The 24,858-nt window shown below is 38.7% G+C and overlaps 2 protein-coding genes across 5 annotated transcripts in view; one reads left to right on the forward strand and one right to left on the reverse strand.

The window, feature by feature from the left end:
* Window positions 1-15,651, forward strand: part of prkcab (protein kinase C, alpha, b) — a 103,516-nt gene extending 87,865 nt beyond the window's left edge. Inside the window, 14 exon segments of the mRNA XM_058048973.1 lie at window positions 2,182-2,338; window positions 2,439-2,573; window positions 2,813-2,906; window positions 4,810-4,839; window positions 9,734-9,874; window positions 10,467-10,640; window positions 10,735-10,826; window positions 10,899-10,961; window positions 11,107-11,245; window positions 12,701-12,781; window positions 13,473-13,580; window positions 13,873-14,013; window positions 14,853-14,987; window positions 14,989-15,651. Coding sequence (XP_057904956.1) covers window positions 2,182-2,338; window positions 2,439-2,573; window positions 2,813-2,906; window positions 4,810-4,839; window positions 9,734-9,874; window positions 10,467-10,640; window positions 10,735-10,826; window positions 10,899-10,961; window positions 11,107-11,245; window positions 12,701-12,781; window positions 13,473-13,580; window positions 13,873-14,013; window positions 14,853-14,987; window positions 14,989-15,069 — 1,571 coding nt within the window. The 3' untranslated portion in view covers window positions 15,070-15,651.
* Window positions 15,652-20,053: 4,402 nt separating this feature from the next.
* LOC131103073 (cytohesin-3) overlaps window positions 20,054-24,858 on the reverse strand; it is a 45,106-nt gene continuing 40,301 nt past the window's right edge. For 3 of the 4 annotated variants that reach the window (XM_058048978.1, XM_058048976.1, XM_058048975.1), the window contains exons 11-13: window positions 24,606-24,677; window positions 24,361-24,515; window positions 20,054-22,383 (exon numbers count right to left, since the gene is read on the reverse strand). In XM_058048978.1, coding sequence (XP_057904961.1) covers window positions 22,311-22,383; window positions 24,361-24,515; window positions 24,606-24,677 — 300 coding nt within the window. In that variant the 3' untranslated portion in view covers window positions 20,054-22,310. Of the gene's footprint in view, window positions 22,384-24,356; window positions 24,516-24,605; window positions 24,678-24,858 lie in introns of those variants that run through there. The other variant, XM_058048977.1, reaches the window with a different exon arrangement.

The following is a 24,858-nucleotide window of genomic DNA, read 5'->3' on the forward strand; positions in this document are numbered from 1 at the left end:
CAAAGTAGGGTGTGCACAAATTGACAAAACCCAAAACGACAAATCTGCGAGTCCACTTAACAAGACACCATGAGGACCTGCCGCTAGCAAACAATGAGAAGGTCCTCTTGTATACGACAAATTGCAGGTATTTTGTTTTTCAATTGATATGACTATTTTGTTAAATAATGGTTATTTCACGCATCCCAAAAGGACTTTTACTGATGTTAGTTACTTTGTTCCACAAAAATACTCTGATGGTGGATAAGTCAGGGACTGTATACTCTGCATTTTTTCACAGCTAATAGAATGTGAACATTTGAGCAGGATCTTGAGACATAATTTAATTTATTTTTTTTAATGTGTTTTTTATGTGAATTTAAATCCGGATGTTAAAGCTTTATTCATCCAAATGCTACACTTTAGGTTTTTACAGAGGAAAGTTTGTGATAGTAGCATAACATACTGTTCTAATGGAATAAAAATGTGTTTAGTAAGTGCATATTGCTGGTGTAATTCAGTTTTTCCAGGAAATAATTTTAAACTACAAGAAAAACAAAAAAATATCTTGTTAACAGCATCGTGATATATCATAATATATCATATCTTGAGCCTAGTATCGTGATACGTATCGAATCGCCAGATTCTTGCCAATACACACCCCAAGTATTTATCCTGACTGCTGTTACAATATTGCTTCTGTTGCAAAAGTGTTGTAGTCAACAGCTATGTTTTCTCATGCATTGTTGATCATCTTTGTCTATCATCAAATAACGCTTACTGTAAGATGCACAGGTAGTCAGCCATTTTTAAGGAATTTGGCCTGTTTCCATTGTTCGGTGTGTGTGGCAGTTCTAATGCAGGCTAAGTCGTACTTTTGACACCCTTGTAATAAGGACAAAGATGGGAAAAATGTGTAATAGTAAATAAAAGAATGAGAACTTTGCTTAGTGTGTCCCTACACTGCAGTTTTTACTGCCTTTCTCTCCCTTTTGTTTATTTAAATATGCAAATTCTCAAGGCTGAAATTGTATTTTAATTATTCCACAGCGAAGAATGCTCCTTTTTTTTTAACATGTTTTTGTATAATATAGGAAAAAGATGTTCAGTCTGCCTGTGTGTGTTCATGGCAGTCAAGGGGGACGACTTTGGACTGGCCATTTACTGTAGATATTGTCGCCATGGTGAAGGTGGCAAGCTCTTGCCACCCCCCTCCTTCCATCCCATTGCTGTTGCTATGTAACAGCCCTCTTTCCTCTCCCATTTGTCAGTTATCACACAGGCAAATGCCACACTCCATTTATCTACACGCCTGTTGCACAAAAATGACTATTAGCCATGACATCACCTTTTTCCCCCCTTTTGTTTGTAGATGTACTCCGAGGGTGTGAGACTTTTTAGTAGCATCGCATGTCTGTGTGTTTACTGGTGTTTTTTTTTTTTTTGACAAACGCATGGCCCCGACACCCACACAGTGTGGCAGTGACGTGGTAGATGGCTCACACGGGCAACTCTGAGTGATTTGTGACATGTGCTCTGCTTCCCGGCACCTGCTAGCAGCGTATGTAGTGCCTGCTCCCATCAGCCGTTAGCGATGCTAGCGTCTCTACATATTTTTGACACACACATTTTTGCATCTTTTTTTTTTTTTAGCAACATAGCAGTCTGACTCGTGGTGTCATCTTTCAAAGAACACTTTACGAGCAGAACTAAATTCATCACACCACCACTTGGCACTGAAATTGTGACATGTTTGTATATACACTTTATGAGTTTAAATGAGGGAGCCCCCCAATATTTAAAATATTTCCAATAAGGCATTGCGTCAGAGCAATGTATTCATTGGGGTGCTGCAATGACGTCAGCTTCCCTCTGGGTTTTTGCCTACAGGTCCTCTGGCTACCTCTGGTGGTCAGAGGCAGCACTGCAGTGCCATCCACCATTCTCTAGTCTCGTCCAATGAAATGGTTTTCTCAAACAAAATACAGTATGATAAATCTTTGGCATGTTTTTTTCCATATTAAACTCATATTGGTACATGTTTATATATTTCAGATATATAACATTAGACTTTTAATGTAAATGAGAGTTTTCACATTTAAATAAGAGCTTTTCTACTGCTGATTAACGGTCTGTCCTCTTTGACTTTTAGGCAAATAAATGCAACATGTACAGTATCTTTGTTCGTATTTCCTCTTCTAGTGGGAGAAGCCAGAAACCTGATTCCTATGGATCCTAATGGTTTATCAGACCCATATGTGAAACTCAAACTCATCCCGGACCCAAAGAACGAGACCAAACAGAAGACCAGGACCATCCGCTCTTCCCTGAACCCCTGCTGGAACGAGTCCTTCACCTTGTGAGTCCTGCACGATGAATAGACAGGTTGATTGGAAAAAAAGCCTTAAAAGTCTGCCTTAATTGTGTGTGTGTGTGTGTGTGTGTGTGTGTCTTCTCAGTAAGCTAAAAGTATCCGACAAAGACCGCCGTCTGTCCATCGAGATCTGGGACTGGGACCGAACCACCAGAAATGACTTCATGGGCTCCATGTCGTTTGGAGTGTCCGAGCTGATGAAAGCTCACACGTGTGGATGGTCAGTTACTTCTCACTTGTTTTACTGTGTTACATTATCTAACACACGTGTATGTATATACATATTTCTAAACCTACAGTATATAAACAACTTGCTCACAATATACGGGATACGGTTACTTGTTAAATACAATATAATACTGGAAATACCTTAACACTATCATTTATTATATGGTAAATTGCATTGAAGATGAGAAAAATATAATGAAATCAAAATATATTTGTGTCTTTTCTTCCCAGGTACAAACTGTTGAACCAGGAGGAGGGCGAGTACTACAACGTCCCCATCCCAGAGGTGGATGACGTCGACTTGGAGCTCCGTCAGAAGTTTGAGGTGAGGATAGCCGGCAGAAGTTAGGGATCGGGAGAAATCCGAGAATATCTGCGTAGTACTTAATGTTTCTGGCCTGTGAGGGTGTATATACAGTACCAAGGGTGTCCAAAGTGTGGCCATTGTTTTGTATTGGCCTGCTTGTCTCAAACAGCAAACGGCATTCTTTTGGATCAGGTAAACACCAATGCAAGTGGACTGTAACAGCCACAAGTGAAACTAGGTGCTTAGAGCATACCAGATACACTAATGATGCAAACATAAACGTACTTTTCCACTTGGGTTGGGGCATTGTGTTGATATTGCACTTGATTATTATGATTAGAATTACAATACACGTTGACAACAACTGACATGTCGTTTGAATTTACAGTGGCGTAAAAAAGTGTCACATTTAAATCTTTGAGCTCATTAAACTTAAATTATTGACAACATAAAATGCATTTTTTAAATGAAACTTTTTATTATTAAGGGAGAAAATAATCCACACCTTCAATTTAACTGAGATTAATTGAGATCTATCAGTCTGGAAAAGGTTATGAAGCCATTTCTAAAGCTTTGGGACTCCAGCAAACCACAGTGAGAGCCATTTTCTACAAATGGTGAAAACATGGAACAGGAGTGACCGCCCAATCAAAATTACCCCAAGAGCGCAGTAACGGCTTATCCAAGAGGTCACAAAAGACCCCACAACAACATTCTAGAAGGCCTCACTTGCCTCAGTTAAGGTCAGTGTTCATGACTCCACCATAAGAAATACACTCGGCAAAAACGGCCTGCATGGAGGAGTCCCAGACCAAAACTCTGTAAAAAAAATACTCTGTGGTCTGACGAGACAAAAGTTGAACATTTTGCAAGGTCTGGCGTAAAAGTAACCCCATTTCAGAAAAAGAACATCATACCAACAGTAAAATATGGTGGTGGTAGTGTGATGGTCTGGGGCTGTTTTGCTGCTTCAAGACTTGCTGTGATAAATGGAACCATGAATTCTGCTGTCTACCAAAAAAAAAAACTGAAGAAAAATGTCCAGCCATCTGTTTGGTGACCTCAAACTGAAACCAACTTGGGTTCTGCAGCAGGACAATGATCCAAAACACACCAGGAAGTCCACCTCTGGATGAAGACTTTGGAGTGGCTTAGTCAAAGTCCTGACCTGAATCCTATTGAGATGCTGTGGCATGACCTTAATTAAAAAGGCTTCATGCTGGAAAACCCTCCATTGTGACTGAATTGCAACAATTCTGCAAAGATGAGTGGGCCAAAATTTTTCCACAGCGCTGTAAGAGACTCATTGCAAGTTATCACAAACGCTTGATTGCAGTTGTTGCTGCTAAGGGTGGCCCAACCAGTTATTAGGTTTGAAGGAATGAAGGTTTTGGATTTTTTTTCTCCTTTTAATAATAAAAAGTTTCCTTTATATTAATCAAACACTTTTTCCCACCACTGTAAAACGTATCATATCTTTGTTGGATTAGCTTCTTTTACAACAATAAAAATGTAAGAGAAATATAGTGGTTGTCACACAAAAGCATATTTTGGCATCCTTGGTGTATACTGTAAAACACTTAGCAACTATTGCATCAACTGACATGAGATTATTAAGATTATTAAATCTGTGGTTTTGTTTGCAGAGAGGAGCTTTAATAGCAAGTGTAGATGTTAACAGATCTCCAAACATAGCCTCTTATTGTTTTATCCCCCCCCCAATACGACACTCAGCCTCAAAGACTCGCACCTTCATACAACTTGCGCAGTTGCCGTGGAAACTAGGGCGTGCTGCAGTCAGATGTGACAAAACGTTCGATTCCAGCTGACGACGATGAGCAATCAGATGACAAAGTGCATCATGTAAAATGAACCTTGAACATAGCAAACTAACGAGTGAGTCTCTTTTTCTCCCACTTAGGCCTGCCAGTTAAATATCCACTATCTCAAGGTAGCTCTTTTGCCTGCTCCGCCTCTCTTTCTCTTATTTCTCACGCTCCCGGCTTGCAGCGCACCGACTCACTACTCGGTATTGTTTTTGTGTTTGTGCGTCCACAAGTGAATATGAATCACTAACACAGCCCACTTCTCTGACACACTGACTGGATGTGCTTCGATGTCTTCAACGCCTTTCACGAACACACCCCACGCACATGGAATAAGCATGAATCACAACACATCACATACGTATAACATACAACGTACGTGATCAATTCTTATATAGTCATGTATATTTTGCCACATTATGGAGAGGAATTTGATTAATCATTTAAAGGAACAATATTATTTATATATATTATCTATATAATATTTCAATTACGTTTTACTATCATACATTTGTGGATATATGTTTTATTCATTGGCTGTTGTATTTATTTAACTTTTTGGGTTATTTTTGACAGTATTTAATTTTTTATTACATGTGCAATATTTAGTTTTATTATTTTACTCTGTTTGTAAATAACTTTTTTGGTTATGGATTGTATTTTTTATTTGTAATATTTAATTTGATTTATTTAAAATTGTTTTTTAATAACTAACTTTAATAATTATTATTTTTCATAGCATTAATTGTTTTATTACATATGTAATCATATTTAATTTGATTTTATTTCAAATTGTGTGTTTATAATAATTAACTAAACTTTTTTGTTTATTTTGATAGTATTTAATTTATTTAAATTACAAGTGTAATATTTAATTTGATTATTTTATTTTTTATTTGTGTGCTTTTAATAATATTTAATTTGTTATTTTATTTTTAGTGTGTTATATTTTTATTTAATTTGGTCGTTTTGCTTTCAATTATTTAGTATTACAGTATATTTACAATTATTAAGTATTATATTTAAGGTCATTTTCCTCATATCTATAATCATATTTAATTATTACGATAATGCTTTCACTAATATGACTTATGACTAATATGCTGCTATTAATTATGATAGTTTCACCTTATGACAACAGCTTCTAAAATGATTTGCCTGGTTGCTATGGCAACGCCGGATTGTGACTATCAATGCAAAGTCAATTTGATAAAATTCCCAAAATGTTCCTGACTGTTATTTCAAATTTTGAGCTTTAACTAAAAATTAAATTTATTATTATTATTTATTTATTTTAAAATTAAATTAATCCAATGGAGATTTAATCATTTCTTTAATATCTGAAACATTCCCAAAAATCAATGTACAAAATATGTTTATTTCTCATAAAACTGAACTCTACACACAGCGTCCTAATGTGCATGCTCAATCTGTCCACACGGTGGCAGTGTAATATATGTATTGTACAGTTTGTACAATGATGCTGATATGGCTGTGTCACCTTGGTGTGTGTGTGTGTGTGTGTGTGTGTGTGTGTGTGTGTATAATATGTTTAAAATGTGTTGAAATACATGCACTTTGCATGTTATACACACAAATAAATGCAGTATTACATTTTCACATGCTTACTGGCATTTAGCATTAGAAGCCATTCATGCACTGGTAGGGAATTGAATTGTCATCAGCGGAAAGGAGTAATTGTGATATAATTTTATGATATTAACAAACCCAAACGGTGTTACTTCCTTGAAAATGCCAATTTTCCTCATTTTCTTTTCTAGAAAGCCCGTCCATTTATTGCATCACATAATTGCTCTAAGTGTGCACATAGCGCTACTTCAATTGTTTCCATTTCTACCAGGAGTGGGTAATTTCCTGTTATAGACAAATGGTTGGCCTGGCAACGTGTTACTCTGATGCAGTCAACGGGTGAGACCGTGATGCGAGCTGGCGGGGCCTTAATTGCTTTGTGCTGTTCTTGAAAGACCTTCAAGCCAGTCATTAGAACTACAGGGGATCTTTCAACATTGACCCCCCCACCCCTCACCTTACAACCAACATGTACATAGTGGACACATCCATGTCCAGTGTTGTGAATTCAGTCAATATTATGATAACTGTAAGGTATTATATGAAAATAACACTTTTAAAAAGGTTCCACTTGGTTAAATTCTCATTTTCACCACTCTGACGTCATGATCTCCTCACTCCTGAAGTATTTTTTAATCTTACTAACCACGTATTTATCTATCTAGATGTGATGTCTGTGTGTTAATACATGAGTTTGTCACATTGTACGAGGTCAATAAATCACGAAGGAGTACTGGGGATCACGCTGAGTATTAGCGCTAAGGGGAAAAAAATGTGAGAAAAAGTATGAAATGTCATTTTACAAGGAAAAAGTCACATGACCTGCAATATGAAGTCTTCATTTTATGAGAATCAAAAACGGCAATATTTCATGAACGAAGTCACAATTCAGAGGTCATACAATACATTTTTTAAGTCAACAAAATGTGACATTTAAAGTCAAGTCAATAATGACTTGGCTTAACTGGGAAAAGTGTGTGGGGAAAAAAACAACTAAGAACAAAGGCGTAATATTATGAAATGTCATATTTTTCTATGATTCTATGATCTCACCCGAAGACTGCTGGGATAGGCTCCAGCATGCCCGCAACCCTCGTGAGGATAAGAGGTACAGAAAATGAATTGAATTGAAGAAACAATTCAAAAGTCATACAATATAATTTTTAACTCAACAAAATAATGTGACATTTAAAGTCAACTCAATAATGACTTGACTTGACTTATTAAAAAAAAAAAAGTCAAAATTGTACGAAAAAAATAACAAAGAACAAAGGTATAACATTATGAAATGTCATATTTTTCTGCAATTGGCTAACGACTAGTCCAGGGTGTACCTCGTCTCTCGCCTGAAGACAGCTGGGATAGGCTCCAGCACGCCCGCAACCCTCATGAGGATAAGCGGTATAGAAAATTAATTGAATTGAAGAAATGGGAATATTTCATGAACAAAGTCACAATTCAAAAGTCATACAAAATAATATGACTATTGAAAATTCAAATATTCAAGTCAATAATGACTTGGCTTGATTTAAAAAGTCAAAATTGTACGAAAGAACAAAGGCGTAATATTATGAAAAATGTCATATTTTTCTGTGATTGGCTGGAGACCAGTCTAGGGTGTACCCCGCCTCTCGCCCCAAGACAGCTGGGATAGGCTCTGCGTACCCAAGTGATGCATAGCATTACACAAAATAAGAATATTGTCAGAATTTTACAGAAAAAAAGTTTTTATCTTAAAAGTTATAATAATACGAGCAAAAGTCAGAATTTTCCAACAAACAAAATCTTAATATTATGATAAAAAGTCTGAATTTTACAAGATTCTCACTGTAATATTGCAAAAATAATGTCGTCATGCTTTATAAGGGAATTTTTACGACAATGTTGCAGGATTCTAAACATTTTTTTAGAGACTATCAGAATAACCCTAAGTCTTAATATTACGTAGAACATGCGTTGTAATATTTAAAAAGGAAACATATCCATGTTTTTTCCCTACAATATTTCAGCATTTTCTTCTAAATGTTCTGACTTCTTTCTTGTAAATGAACATATATACCCCCACACCCCCCCAACCAAGCCCTAATACTCCTTCGTAATGCGCTGATTTCCTTGTGTGATTTTTCTAACCAATACAAGATGTTATTGACCTTTTTTTCATGTTTGAACTATGACCCTTGTCTCAGTCTGTTCTTATGAAATTTTAGTGGGATTTCATGCATAATATAAGACTTTAAAAAGTAAAAAAAAACTGACATATACAGAGGTGTCAAAAAGTGTTTTGCCCCCTTTCTGATTTCTTATTTTTGTGCATGTTTGTCACACTGGAATGTTTCAGATCATCAAACTAATTTAAATATTAGTCAATAACAACACAACTGATCACAAAATGAAACTTTTTATTATTAAGGGAGAAAAAAGTCAGACCTACCATGGCCCTGTGTAGAAAAAGTGATAGCCCCCTAAACTTACTGGTTGGGCCATCCTTAGCAGCAACAACTGCAATCAAGTGTTTGTGATAACTTGCAATGAGTCAATGGACGGTTTTTCCAGCATGAAGCTCCTTTTTAAGGTCATGCCACAGCATCTCAATAGGATTCAGGTCACTTTGACTAGGCCACTCCTAAGTCTTCATTCAGAGGTGGACTTCCTGGTTGTGGTGGTTCCTGTTTTGGATCATTGTCCTGTTACAGAACCTAAGATGGTTTCAGTTTGAGGTCACCAACAGATGGCCGGACATTCTCCTTCAGGGTTTTTTTGGTGGACAGCAGAATCCATGGTTCCATTTATCACAGCAAGTCTTTCAGGTCCTGAAACAGCAAAAGAGCCCCAGACCATCACACTACCACCACCATATTTTACTGTTGGTATGATGAGATGTAATGGGACACACACCTTCCAAAAAGTTCACCTTTTGTTTCATCAGATCATTTTCCAAAAGGCCTTGGAGATCATAAAGATGTTTTCTGAGCCTTAATGACTTATTTTTGTTCAGGAGTGGTTTTGGTCTTGGAACAGTTTTTAACCAATGTGTATGTGTTACCTTAACTGAGGCAAGTGAGGCCTGCAGTTGTTTGGATGTTGTTGTGGGGTCTTTTGTGACCTCTCGGATGAGTCGTCACTGTGCTCTTGGGGTCATTTTGGTTGGGCGGCAACTCCTGGGAAGGTTCACCACTGTTCCTTAAAAATAATAATGTATTTTTGTGTTCAGTTGTGTTGTTTGATGATCTGAAACATTTAACTTTTTCACACAACTGTATCTTGTATTTAGTGTATAACAAAAGCCATGTTTTTGGCGCAACTGAAACTTAATACTGTTTATTTTTGTACAGTTTCCTACTAGATTCTCATAAGATTTGATTTGCTTGACTTCCGTGACGGCTGCGTTACAAAATAAGATCAAATGTTGCATATTTTATGTAACTTTAGAAAGCCAAGCTCGGCCACGGGAAGAAAGTCATCACGCCGTCCGACCACCGACGCTTCAGCCTCCCTTCGGGAAACACTGAGCGTCTTCGTCTGAGCGACTTCAACTTCCTGGCCCTGCTGGGGAAAGGCAGCTTCGGCAAGGTGAACCCCATACATCTGTGTTTTTTTTTATTATGTGTGACCTTCAGCTGCACGGTGTACAAGTGGTTAGCACGCAGGCCTCACAGCTAGGAGACCTGAGTCCAATTCCACTCTCTGTGTGGAGTTTGCATGTTCTTCCGTGCATGCGTGGGTTTTCTCCGGGTACTCCGGTTTCCTCCCACATTCCAAAAACATGCTAGGTTAATTGGCCACTCCAAATTGTCCATAGGTATGAATGTGACTGTGAATGGTTGTTTGTCTATATGTGCCCTGTGATTGGCTGGCCACCAGTCCACGGTTTACCCGGCCTCTCGCCCGAAGACAGCTGGGATAGGCTCCAGCACCCCGCCCGTGACCCTCATGAGGATAAGCAGTAGAAAATGAATGAACGAACTGTCATGCAAGTGTAAAAATAAATTAATCACCATTAATGTTAAGACATACATCACATTTTGTAATAATATTAATTGTAAAAAGAAGTTAAGAAGCGTAAAATGCAAAAAACACTAAAAATACCTTTGATAAAAAAAGTGACTTAAGACTGATGCTTATATGTGTGACCTTTAACCTTCAAACTCTTTCCCTTCGATAGGTGATGTTGGCGGAGATGAAATCGACGGAGGAGCTGTACGCCATCAAGATCCTGAAGAAAGACGTGGTCATCCAGGACGACGATGTGGAGTGCACCATGGTGGAGAAGAGAGTGTTGGCGCAGAGAGACAAACCGCCATTCCTCACGCAGCTGCACTCGTGCTTCCAGACTGTGGTGTGTGTGTGTGTGTGTGTGTGTGTGTGTGTGTGTGAGAGAATGCTCATCACACCTCTACAGCATCCAAATTATTCCGACTTTGTGTGTTTAGGATCGACTGTACTTTGTGATGGAGTACATTAATGGAGGAGACCTCATGTATCATATCCAACGTATGGGAAAGTTCAAGGAGCCGCAAGCAGTGTAGGTTTTTGTTCCTTTACTATCTGACCCCCAAGTCATTATTATTATTTATTATTCATCTTTTTTTTGTAGGTTTTATGCAGCCGAGATTGCAGTCGGCCTCTTTTTCCTGCACCGAAAAGGAATTATTTACAGGTGGGTCACTATGAGGTCGGTTCACACTTTGGTGTAGTCCCAAAAATATTTTGGGTCCATGTCTTTGGAACCTACCAGAGTTCTATGATGATAATAATGTTCATTTTTGATGATTAATGCCCGTCATGTTTGGTTGCCGTCTCAGGGACCTGAAGCTGGACAACGTGATGCTGGACTCCGAGGGCCACATCAAGATTGCCGACTTTGGCATGTGCAAGGAGAACATGTACGAAGGCATGAGCACGCGTACCTTCTGCGGCACGCCTGATTACATCGCACCAGAGGTGAGGCGTCCATGGTGAGGAAAACACTGACAAAGTAGTGACAGCTACAGACGCCATGTTTTGGATTTACAGGAGTAGACGTCGTGTACGGTTATACTAAGCATTATATCCGAATCTAAATCAACACATTGTTGGTGCAATGAATTATTATTCATTCATCCATCCATTTTCTATGCCGCTTATTCTCAGTAAGGTCGCGGGTAGGCTGGAGCCTATCCCAGCTGTCTTTGGGCGACATTTTTATTCATGTACAGTATTTGTTAATACCAATTTTATTTATTTTATGACAAGTATGACATTACTTTTAGTATTATTAATGTTATGTAAAATATTAATTTGTATTATTAATATTATTTTATATCAATTTTATGTAAAATATTAATTAGTATTATTATTATTTTATAATATTAATAATACATATATTATTATTAAAAATACATTAATATTAGTGTATTTTTAATAATTCTTTATTTTGATAGTATGTCATTACTGTTAGTATTATTGATATTATGTAAAATATTAATTAGTATATTACTATTTTATAATATCAATATTATGTAAAATATTAATTAGTAGTATTAATATTATTTTATAATATCAATATTATTTAAAATATTGATTAGTGTTATTAATATTATTTTATAATATCAATATTATTTAAAATATTAATTAGTGTTAGTAATTTTTCATAATATTAATATTAGTTTATAATGTTAATAATACATATATTAATATTATTAAGAATACATTAGTATTATTGTATTTTTTAATACCAATTCTATTTATTTATTTGTTATTTGTATGTTATTTTTAATATTTATTATTTTCCTGGTTAAATAAAATAGAATGCCAATATTACTAGTGATTAATAATAATTTATTTGCATATGGTATACTGTTGCAATTAATAATAATTTATATTTATGAAATTATACCAATATTAATAATGCTTAATAATCATTTAATGATGATTATATTATTGCAATTGATAATATTAAAAATACAGATTTTTTTTGTTAAAAAATTAGAAGATATTTTCATGAAAATGTGTTGTCTAAATAAACTAATAAATGCCTGGTGCTCTCTGTCGTTGAGTACACCTCAGCCTCTATTCAACTAGTTGTTGTTATCACCATATCGTGTCCTCCTGTTCTATGAAAGCACCGAAAAATCACAAATTGTTACTTAACATCAGTTTCTTATTTTTGTACTTTTTGCTGTGCTGATTATGAATTCAGGAAATGGCACAAATTGATACTTTTTCGTGCAAATTGAGCTGCAATTTTGGTCTTTTTTTGGAGCATCTGTGCGTGTGCAGGCGTGGGAGTGAGATGTGCGACAGTAAATTGGATGATAGGAGAAAAGCTCCTTTGTTAGCTTGTCTGAATAGCCGCGTTTGGATGATGTTTTTTTTTTTTTAAGACTGGACTCATCTTCATCTTCTGTTCTTTATCAGATTATAGCCTACCAGCCGTATGGAAAATCAGTGGACTGGTGGGCATATGGAGTTCTTCTCTATGAGATGCTGGCAGGACAGGTAAGCTATGGCGGTCAGGAAGAACTGCCAAAGAAATAAAGGACTAGGGTGTTGGGTGTCACATCACAGCATATCATAGCAACATCCAATATTGAGCCACTAGGAATGATGTGAGATCAATTATATTGGATTTACCGATACAACATTATCCATTAATGAGAAATATATTTAGCACCATTGTTTTTTTTTAAATAAATATTAAATAATATTTCAAATAATATGGAAAATTCATTATTCATCTAAACTATATTTTTATTCTATACTATACATTAATTTTTATTTTTTGTGTAGAAATAAAAGGTCTGATATACATACATTTTCTTAGTGGGAATTATTTTTTATATATTTTTTAAAATATATTAATATATATATTTATATTTTTGGAAATCTAAAAATATTTTTATCTAAAGATTATTTTTGTATAAAATATTTTGTATGCATATTTTTGTATCAAAATGAAAAAGTTGGGGAGACATGAATATTTAGCAATGTTAGCATCAGTGCTAGTATTTTCCTGATTCCTCCACCATTCTTTTTACATGCAATCCAAATCCGTTTCACACTAAAGTGGCTGAAATCAACACAGCAGCTTATAAGAATCAATTATTCCTTATTTTTTTCAAGCTGCTGTAGCACCACCGGCTTTTGTTTTGTCTCACATATTTTTTTTTAATGCTGTTTCCTTTTCCAGCCACCGTTTGATGGCGAGGACGAGGACGAGCTCTTCCAGTCCATCATGGAACACAATGTGTCCTACCCCAAGTCCATGTCCAAAGAAGCGGTGTCCATCTGCAAAGGGGTACGTACCATACAGGACCTGTTAAAATGGCAGTCATGGCGGATATATTGCGCTTAGGAAAGGAAATTAGCTTTCTGAGCTAATTCACACACTTGAGATGATATGATCCAACATCCATTATTTAGGAGATAATATGTCTGCCTTTTTACTGTTTGTTTCACATCTCATCAGCAAATGTGAAAATTGAAAATGGAGCTGTGGGGCAAAAAAAAACAATTTCCTGTGTCTACTCATATTATTGTACAATAATAATAAATAATGACATCACACTTTGGTCGCCCGTGCCTGCTAGCTGATGACCAAGCATCCTTCAAAGCGTCTCGGCTGCGGGCCGGAGGGCGAGAGGGACATCAGGGAGCAGGCGTTCTTCCGACGCATCGACTGGGAACGCCTGGCCAACAGGGAAATCCAACCACCGTTTAAGCCCAAAGTGGTATGTGTGTTATTTGCTCTCATCATCTCATGCTAGGGCGGGGGTGTCCAAACCATTCATTCATTTTCTACCGCTTATCTCACAAGGGTCGCGGGGGGTGCTGGAGTCTATCCCAGCTGTCTTCGGGCGAGAGGCGGGGTACACCCTGGACTGGTGGCCAGCCAATCACCTGGCACATATAGACAAACAACCATTCACACTCACATTCATACCTATGGACAATTTGGAGTCGCCAATTAACCTAGCATGTTTTTGGAATGTGGGAGGAAACCGGAGTATCCGGAGAAAACCCACGCATGCACGGGGAGAACATGCAAACTCCACACAGAGATGGCCGAGGGTGGGATTGAACCCGGGTCGTGTCAAAATCAGTGAGGGTCAAATACTGGAAAAAAAAATTGCTTGGGGGGTTCTACATGTGCCGTAGGCCAATATAAAATGACCCACAAGCCCAAAAATTTTTTCTATATTCTGAGTTATAACATTTGTGTGTTAGTTTGCTGTGTGATGACTTTAATGTTGTTTGTGACCTGCTATTTTGCAGTGGTGTATGGACTGAATGGGTTATTTGGTTTGCATGTTCTCCCCATACATATGTGGGTTTTCTCCGGGTACCCGGGTGTCCTCCCACATTCCAAAAACATGCTAGGTTAATTAGCGACTCCAAATTGTCCATAGGTATGAATGTGATTGGAATGGTTGTTTGTCTATATGTGCCCTGTGATTGGCTGGCGACAAGTCCTCTGGCCTGGAATCAGCTGGGATAGGCTCCAACATACCCCCACCCCGACCCAAATGAATAAGTGGTATTTATTTTCTATCTTCTCTTTCTCCCTTAGTGCGGCAAGGGAGCTGAAAACTTTGATAAGTTCTTCACACGTACGCAGCCCGTCCTGACCCCGCCGGACCAGCTGGTGATCGCCAACATCGATCAGAGCGAGTTTGCGGGTTTCTCCTACATCAACCCTCAGTTCATCCATCCGTCCCTGCACAGCGTGGTATGAGGAGGAGCGAAAGCAGAGCTCGGACTGTCAACCTGCTGACTCGAAGATCTAATCCTCTGCAAAGTTCTGACATCTAGGTATTACGTTATGTATCCTGCGTGCAGATATGACTGAGGAGCGCACTCGGAGGCCACGTTGCATAGACACCCCCACTTTTTTCTTTTGTTCCCCTTTCTCCTGCAACAAGCAGCAAGGCACCACAAAAGCATCGTCTTATCCTTTTGTATATCGTCCCCATTTGCAACCAAACAGAGAGATAGTATACAGTACATGCTGTCACATGCGTGCCAAAATGGATGACTCGTCCCATTTGCAGTTTGCGCTAATGAATCATCCCCAGACTGTTGTTATTTTTGTAGACCCGCACATTGTTCCAACACAACAGTCAACAGTGTTATCTGGTAAAGAAGCTATTTTGTATGCACACAGCTGCTGCATGCTTATTTTCTCACTCTGTATGAGCATTAGGATTCAGTGCTGTGTTGTAATCCTACGCCGCCTAAATGTTTGTATTCCACAAAAAGAAGCGTTTCTCCTCCTAATTTTTGTAAATAAGCTCAAAAGAAGTTTTATACGAAGAAATGAATGTGCTTTTTTGGAACATTTCTATACATATTTGACCACCCCCCCCCCCCCCCCCCCCCCCCCCCACCCCGAAAGATGAGATTTGGCTTTGCTGACTAGTCCTAGTCCTATCGTGTTAACGCAGCATTCCGAGTCCGAGTAAAGCATGGAGGATTTTCTTTTCCTGTGTGTGCATGCGTGTCAGGCGAGGCGTGATCGAAGCATGACCAAGAACCTTTTGCATGATCCAGAGTATTCCTCCGAGGCGGAGCATGCCGTTGAATCTCTGTTCATTGTCTCATCCATGTCACGTAGCTCCAATTCTTCTATACAATCGCTTCTTTCTTCAAGCCGGTGCCAAAAAAAAACAAAAAAGACTCGTCTTGCTTCCGGTAGGTTTTGTTTTGAACTATTAAGACGTCTACTGAGCTTCAGTGACTAACGACAAGTCATCTGTGATAACGCAACTGTTGCATCTTGGACCAAAATGAGAATGTTTACATGTCTCACATTGAGAATTTCTATAGGAGGAATGTGAGGTCAGCAAAAATGGCGCCTCAAGAGGGGTGGAAAGTTCCTGGTAAGTTTTAAAGAATCTTTCCATGGGGGCATTAACACGGGAATTTTGGAAAGTTTTGCATCCCTCAGTCAGTTTTTGTGACACCACAAAGAGGTTAAAGTCGGACCCACAGGGGTGTTTCTTTCTTTTCCTCTCACTGCTTTCCCAGCTTTTGTTCACCTGACTCTTCTTCTTCTTGTTCCTCTGTTCATTGTGTTCTATGGCTGATACTGTGTATGAATAAAATAGGAAAAATATGCACCTATTTGTCAGTGTGGGATTGATTTGTTCTTGTATGACACACTCAATTGAAGGAAACACTGAACTGAACAGGAAGTGGCTTTTTTGTTGATCAAAAAGTACGATATATACTGTATAGTACACGGTAGTTCAAGTCGTACATGACAGAATTGATATGATTCAAAACACTGTTTTATCACAAAAAAAAAAAACTTTCAAAAAGTTTCACTTTACAAAAATGACCCAATAATGGCAGAAACTTTATTTTTTCTACAGATATTTTCTGGTCCGGAAGGTGAGAGAAACCTCCCACAATCTTACCGGGAGTGGCTTCATTGATTGATTTATGGAATTTATGCTGGAGCCTATCCCAGCTGACTTCCGGCAAGAGGCAGGGTAGACCCTGGACTGGTCGCCAGCCAATCACAGCGCACATTTAGAGTCCATGCATGTTTTTGGACTGTGGGGGGAAGCCTTCATTGAAGGGGAAACACAGATACAGTCAATATAATGTACAATTAGGGAGCTGCCCTTGGTCCTGAAACACTTTCCTCCTCATTCTCTCACTCTTTCGCTGTCTCTTTCTTTCTCTGGTAAAGTGTGTTTTTGCATTGAGCAGCAGGAGATGAAGAGACACTGAAGGCATCGCGTTGCCTTCAAACTCACAGGAATCTTCGGCTCGTTCTCCCACACAAGCAGGAGATCCAAACCTAAGGTTCTTCACACGCCTTACATCATAAACTCCGAATGAATCATTAGCAGGTAAGCATCTTCTTCTTCTTATGATTGTTTAAAAAATATATAGTATTTTCCATCTGTTGTTTGTTGTACTACTGACCCAAATACAAAACGACCCTGAATATAAGACAGCACTTCTTTTTCTAGGTGAATACTTTCTAAGACAAATTGCTATCATACATAATAATGTGAAACCAAAAACATGAACATAGCATGATATATTTAATATTTTTTTATATTTTTAACATTTATTTATTACAGATAGAATGGAAAAAATCAAATGAAATCTGGAAATATAGGATAGCTATGCTGTATAGTCATTATATGACACTAAATAATGATTGCATGTGAATGCAACGTAATGAAAGCAGACATGATTACTACCAGTGGTAGGTACCGATTCATCTTTGTCATCATTTGTTGCAGTGGATGTTGTTGCCAAGGGTGCATGCAGCAGGAAGGCCTTGGCTTCGCTCAGCAGTGTGTTTGCCATTAGCGGCTTAGCCCTGCTGGGGGGTGGCGATCCGTACAGACTACTGGTTCCACCTGGAGGAGGGCGTCGACATCAGGTGTTTGCTGCACTCTGGCCTCTGGAGGGTCTGCTTCCTTGACTGGTGGGTAACAACACTTCCTTGTCTGTCTTCATCACTGCATCTTCCACAAACAATGGGACTACTCGTAGTAGTACTCGTACCACTCTTTGACAATCAATGGATTACATGACGGCTGTCTATATAATACCGTACTGTGTTATCAAAGGCTCTGCTGTTTTTATAGACTTACAGTACTACAAAGTGCTAGTCAAGGATTCTCTCCAAGAACACTCATAGCTCCTCTATAAAGGGAGGAGTGCTCTGCTGCTTTTAATGGCCTACTGTAAAACCAATACTCAAAGATCCTCTATAAGAAGAAAAGTTTTTAAGACCCTACTGCAAAAACGCTTGTCAAAGATCCTTTGTGAGACAACAGCGCTCTGCTGTTTTTGAGGACCTACTGCAAAGCATTTGTCAAAGATCCTCTATATAGCAGGAGTGCTATGCTGTTTTTAAGTACCTACTGCAAAACCCCTCATCAAAGACCCACTATAAGACAGGAGCTCTTTGCTGTGTTTGAGTAACAATTGCAAAAATGTTTGTCAAAGATCCTCTATAAGGAAGAAGAGCGCTGATTAATTTTGAGGACCTACTGCAGAACACTTGTGAAAGACCCTTAATATGACAGCAACGCTCTGACAAAGTTGCAGTTGGTCCTCAAAAACATCAGAGCTCGTCTGCCTTATAGAGGATCTTTGACAAACATTTTGCAGTAGATCCTCTAAAACAGCAAAGATCCTCTATAAGGCAGAAGAGCTCTGATGTTTTGAGGCCCTACTGCAGAAATACTGGTAAAAGATCCTCTGTAAGACAAGAGTGATCTGCTGCAAAAACGCTGGTCAAAGGTCCTTTGTAGGACACTGCTGTTTTTGAGGACCTACTCCAAAATGTTTGTCAAAGATCCTCTATAAGGCAGTGCTAAGAGTGCTATGCTGGTTTTAAGTACCTACTGCAAAACCTTGCATCAAAGATCCACTATAAGACAGGAGCACTTTGCTGTGTTTGACAAGCGATTGCAAAAATCTTTGTCAAAGATCCTCTATCAGACAGAAGAGCTCTGAGGTTTTTGAGCACCTACTGCAAAAATACTCTTGAAAGATCCTCTATCAGCAATGCTGTGTGGTTTTTGAGAACCTACTGCAAAATGTTTGTCAAAGATCCTCTATAGGGCAGAAGAGCGCTGATGTTTTTGAGGCCCTATTGCAGAAAAAGTGGTCAAAGATCCTCTATGTAACAGCAGAACCGTGCTGTTTTTAAGTACCTACTGCAAAACCTCTCATCAAAGATCCACTATAAGACAGGAGCACTTTGCTGTGTTTGAGTAGCGATTGCAAAAATCCTTGTCAAAGATCCTCTATAAGGCAGAAGAGCTCTGACGTTTTTGAGGACCGACTGCAAAAGCACTAGTCAAAGATCCTCTATATAAACAGTAGCGCTGTGCTGCTTTTGAGAACCGACTGCAAAACATTTGTCAAAGATCCTATATAAGGCAGAAGAGCTCTGATGTTTTTGAGGACCTACTGTAGAAACACTGGTCAAACATCCTCTATAAGACAAGAACGATCTGCTGCAAAAACGCTTGCCAAAGATCCTTTGTAAGACACTGCTGTGTTTGAAGACCTATTGCAAAAATGCTTGCCAAAGATCCTCTATATGACAACAGCGCTCTGCAGTTTTTGAGGACCTACTGCAGAAACACTGGTCAAAGATCCTCTATAACACAAGAGCGATCTGCTGCAAAAACGCTTGCCAAAGACCCTTTGTAAGACACTGCTGTTTTTGAAGACCTATTGCAAAAACGATTGCCAAAGATCTTCTATATGACAACAGCGCTCTGCAGTTTTTGAGGTCCTAATTCAAAACATTTGTCAAAGATCCTTTATAAACCAGGAGTGCTATGCTGTTTTTAAGTACCCACTGCAAAACCCCCTAATCAAAGATCCACTATAAGACAGGAGTGCTTTGCTGTGTTTGAGTAGTGATTGCAAAAATGCAATCACTGGATTTCCTACATGGTCTTTGTGACCCGGGTCTGGTCCTGCTGGTGAGTCTAGTACTGTACATCTCCAGCATCAATGATGATGACATTTTAACCTACACCTTTGCTTTTTTTAACTGGGTAGTTTGTTGTTACACCGTATAGGCAGCAGAGGGCGCGCTTTCCTCATTAATCTCAATGATTCCTTCATGTCGCTACTGATTCATGTCCTCTTATTTTAGCTAATTAGGTCCAAATGTGTAATTTAATTATTTAAAAGAAAGCATGCGAGTATGACACAGACCTGTATAATTAATTAATGCTCATGAATCATGCAAATATGTAATAATGAATGCATCTGTCGTAAGCTTGATGTATACTTTATGTAAGATACACGTAAACGTGACCAATAGCGTTCACATAATATGAGAATAGAAAAGTTAATGCAACTATCAGCCCACAGGGGGCAGTAGAAGTCCATAATGCGCCTTGACCACAAGGCTTTTCATTATTAGAATTTTACAATCACATAGAAAACTACTCATTTATCATTTTTCTGGACATACCATCATTACCATCATCATACCTGATTTACTATAATCATAACCGGTTACTTGAATGCATCTCCCACACACATCAGTCATGGCTTTTTAAAACAGCAATGTCAGTTATTGACCAATATTCTCATCACACTATTATTATATAGAGATTCTTTTAGGATTATGTTTAAGGCTTTTTTGTACTAGACCACCCCAAACTGATGCCAACCATTAGGTGCAAACACTGGTGTGCATACATAAACATATACATCATATATACATACATAACTTAGGCATACGCACATTTTACAGGCGGTTCACAAATTGAAATAAATATAATTTTCAAAAAAATGATAGTCAGGTTATATTGTCGTATAGGAACACAAAAAGCAAGCAAAGATCGGTGGGGTTACATGCCAACATCATCACAACAACATGTGGACGTTCACGGACAGGGCAGAGACAGGAAAAGGAGGGGAAAAGCTTAACTGGACTGGTGCCCCCCCACTGGGACGCTAGCTTTGTATGAGACTGGACATCACCAGGAAGTATGAGGATGTCCGATATGCCGATATTGTCCAACTCTCAATTTCCGATAACGATATGTGTTACATGACATGAACACATATGTGTTGTATACAGAATTTCTTACATATCGGGAGAAAATATCTCATACTGATATCAACCGATATCACATTTTTTGGTACTGATATCGGACATCCCTAATTAGGGCACAGTCAAAAGAAGTAAAAAAGAAGTAAAAAAAAAAGTGGACTGATGAGACAGTAAATTCATATTTTTTATGTATGGAGAAAAAAAGTTGGATTTGAGTTATATATATATATATATATATATATATATATTTATATTTTTATATAGTAGTATAATTATAATTTAAAAGTATAATTATTTGTTAAGGTTACATCATAGACTACTATGAGACTACATTTTTTTATATTTATCATGATTTGGGGGGATTTTTTTAAAGTAATTTCTACTAGAAAATGTATTTATTAAAAAAAATCACATGATAAAATATGTTAAATTTATTATGGGACAAGTCATATTTTTAAGATTTAAAAAAAGTCATTATATTCGTACCTTTTCCATGTAGTTATGATTTTTTTTGTTGTTCCTTCATGACTTTCTCCTTGACAAAAACTTTTATTCTATATTGTAAAATTCCGACTTCATTCTCTCATTTGTAGGAATTCATCCCAGGAAAATTCCACCTTGTTTTCTTGTTGTATTATTTTTTTTCCTCCTAATTTTCTATGATTTATTTTCATAAAATTATCATTTAATTCTTGTAAAAATGCTACTTTTTTCCCCTTCATATTACACATTTTTCTCCCAATATTGCTACTTTTTTTTTTTACTCTTAAAAGTACATTTTTTTATCTTAAAAAAAAATCCCCATTAACATTACTAATTTATTCTCCTTTTTTCTTGTAATAATTCAACTTTTTCTCCCAATATTCTCACATGTTTAGGAAATTATTATTAATATTTATAAATTATTATTATTAAATGTGTTTAAAGTAAAATTAGAAGTATTTTGTCATCATATGACTTCATTAGTTTTTTCACATAATATAATGAATATTCTGATAAAAAATAACATTTCATAATGCATCTTCTTTTCAGTGGGGGGCCCCGATACTCCTTGGTAGGAAAGGAAAAATAATAAAAGAAATCACTCCGCCTTTGCAAGTCAAATAAAAGGTATGCACAGTTGCTAATTGTTTGCCCTTCGCTAATAGAATCAGTCCAGCTGACTCCAGACTGTCTATTTCCTGTCGAAACTAAACCTAACGCCAACCTGCACGCTCCAAACTTCCCTGACGACACCCGTCATGCAGCACGGTGGAGATAATCTCACACATGACACAAAGATAAATATGCACCTGAAACCCGGTAGCAGTGTGCACAAGAAGTCCACATACTATGTGCTGCCCCCTCTCTCAGTTGGAGGCCATTTTTGTTTTTTGTTTTGGTTTTTTTTTGGTCTTCCGCATTGAGGCTGCGTGTAGTTGCAGTGCACCGTGTGGCTTGATTGATTGTCCGTGAATGAGCTTGCGTTCACTTCTTGTTGGCGATGCGTCTCTTCCTGGTGGCGAGCATGTCGTAGAAGGGGTCTCTGCTGATGCTGGCCCTGGAGAAATAACACGAGAGGAGGGGTCTTGTGTATCTTTGATGTGTTAATGTAAGCACATGCTGCTTTGACTAGATTAAAGGAAAAACAGAAAGAAGTTTGTGCAGTGACCTAGTTTGGTTTCCATGGTTTCTGAGGACCCCCCCACCACCACCACCACCCACCACACCACCAAGCGATGCTCTCCTGCAGCCAAGCATGTAGTCAAACGCAATCACACACTCTTTGTCCTGATTTTGTGCCATAAAGAAAAGCAAAGAATGGTGCAGGAGATTACTGATGGAGAAGGAAGCCAGTGGGGCTCTACGGAGGAACCCAGTTCCACGGCTGCTGATGCTAAATCCTGTTAGCGCCACTACAAAGCAAGAAGAGGGCTCAACCACCCCCCCTACGCACATCCTACCGTGCATATATCTGATTCCCTTTTCCCGCCGCCAACATCCACACCTTTCTTCGTGTTCGTAACCCAATTTCACCAAACAACAAATTGGCCACCGCAAATTGCGTCTGCTTTGCAAGTACCATCAATGATGCACCTTTAGCATCCAACATGTGGCTTGGGGTGTATGAGGAGGGTTAAACCCTTTTAGTGTTTTAGACCATTTGGACTGACCCTTCAAGGCACACTGGATAGTCTTCTATGGTTATATGAACATGGAAGCTACCATAAGAAAGATTAGACATAGTTGGGAACTGATATTTTCTTGAAACTTACCTATGTCTAAACTTTCTTATGGTAGCTTCCATGTTCATATAACCATAGAAGAATATCCCGTGTGCCTTGAAGGGTCAGTCCAAATGGTCTAAAACACTTAGTTGGGAACTGATATTTTCTTGAAACTTACCTATGTCTAATCTTAACACTTAGGTAAGTTTTAAGAAAATATCAGTTCCCAACTAAGTGTTTTAGACCATTTGGACTGACCCTTCAAGGCACATTCTTCTGTGGTTATATAAACATGGAAACTACCATAAGAAAGATTAGACATGGGTACGTTTCAAGAAAATATCAGTTCCCAACTAAGAGTTTTAGACCATTTGGACTGACCCTTCAAGGTCACAGGATATTCTTCTATGGTTATATAAACATGGAAGCTACCATAAGAAAGATTAGACATGGGTAAGTTTCAAGAAAATATCAGTTCCCAACTAAGTGTTTTAGACCATTTGGACTGACCCTTCAAGGCACATGGGATATTCTTCTGTAGTTACATAGACATGGAAACTACCATAAGAAAGATTAGACATAAGTAAGTTTCAAGAAAATATCAGTTCCCAACTAAAAAGATACATTTTAAGCATCATTTTTACTTTGAAAGAAATATCTAGACAACTCTCCCGATATAAACAAGTTACATCAAAATAACTATCCACCCATTTATCCAGGTCCGGGTCACGGGGGCAGCAGTCTCAGCAGGGAAGCCCAGACTACCCGGTCCCCGGTCCCAACCTCAAGCTCCACCGTGAGGACACCAAGGCGTTCCCAGGCCCTGAGACATAATCCCTCCAGCGTCTCCTAGGTCTGCCCCGGGCCTTGTCCCGGATGGGCATGCCCAAGCCACCCCAAGTGGCTCCTCTCGATGAGCCCCTCTACTTTGGGTTCCAAAACCCAAACTGTGGGTCGACCTCTCGCACAAGTTCAGGCTCTGTCCCCACCAGAAAAGTGACTTTCCATGTCCCAAGAACCAGATTTGGCCGCTGAAGACCAGGTCACCCAGGCATCCGCCCTTGACCGCCACCCAACACACAATGCACCGGACCCTTATGTTTGCCCCCGAAGGTGGTGGGTCTAGGAGGGGGAGATCCCGTGTGGCTTCTATGGGCTGGGTGAACTATTTATTTACAAGTAAAACTAACTGAAATGAAGTATTTATGGATTTATGGGAATGTTTTTTTGAATTTTTATTAATAATAAACTGAAATTTTCTACTCTAAATACTATACTTCTGTCTTCCTTTGTCATTTTCCACCACTTACTTGATGGACTTAATCCACTCCTCCTTCTCCTCCGGCGTGGGTGCTGATATTCGGTAGACCACGTGGTTGCCCTCGACGACGCGGCCGTCCGCCTCCGTCTTGCAGGCTTTGATGACCTGGCCCTTGTGGTTTGGGTTGTACAGCTCGAAGCAGTTCTGCGTGACGACCATGACAAGCAGCAGGGGAACGGTTATTGCGGCTAATAACAGACTGGTTATTGGTCAGTCGGGGGGGGCGGCACTCACAGGTTTCCTGGGCTCCTCCACCTCCCGGATGCTGAGATTCTCCAGGGGAATGATCCCACGAGGCTCCTTGTCCTGACGGGAGGAAAGCACAGTGAATATACCGAAGAAGGACATAGATCCAGTCTGATGCCCATGACTTTGGCCCTGATACTGGGGACCATCACGTGTGAGCTATGGCTCATAACGATGGCCTCCTGGAGGATAATATAGCGGGAGTACGGTGCTGATGTAGCAGCTCAGGAACACGAGACTT

This window comes from Doryrhamphus excisus, chromosome 15 (genome assembly GCF_030265055.1).
Source record: "Doryrhamphus excisus isolate RoL2022-K1 chromosome 15, RoL_Dexc_1.0, whole genome shotgun sequence".
Lineage (NCBI taxonomy): Eukaryota > Metazoa > Chordata > Actinopteri > Syngnathiformes > Syngnathidae > Doryrhamphus > Doryrhamphus excisus.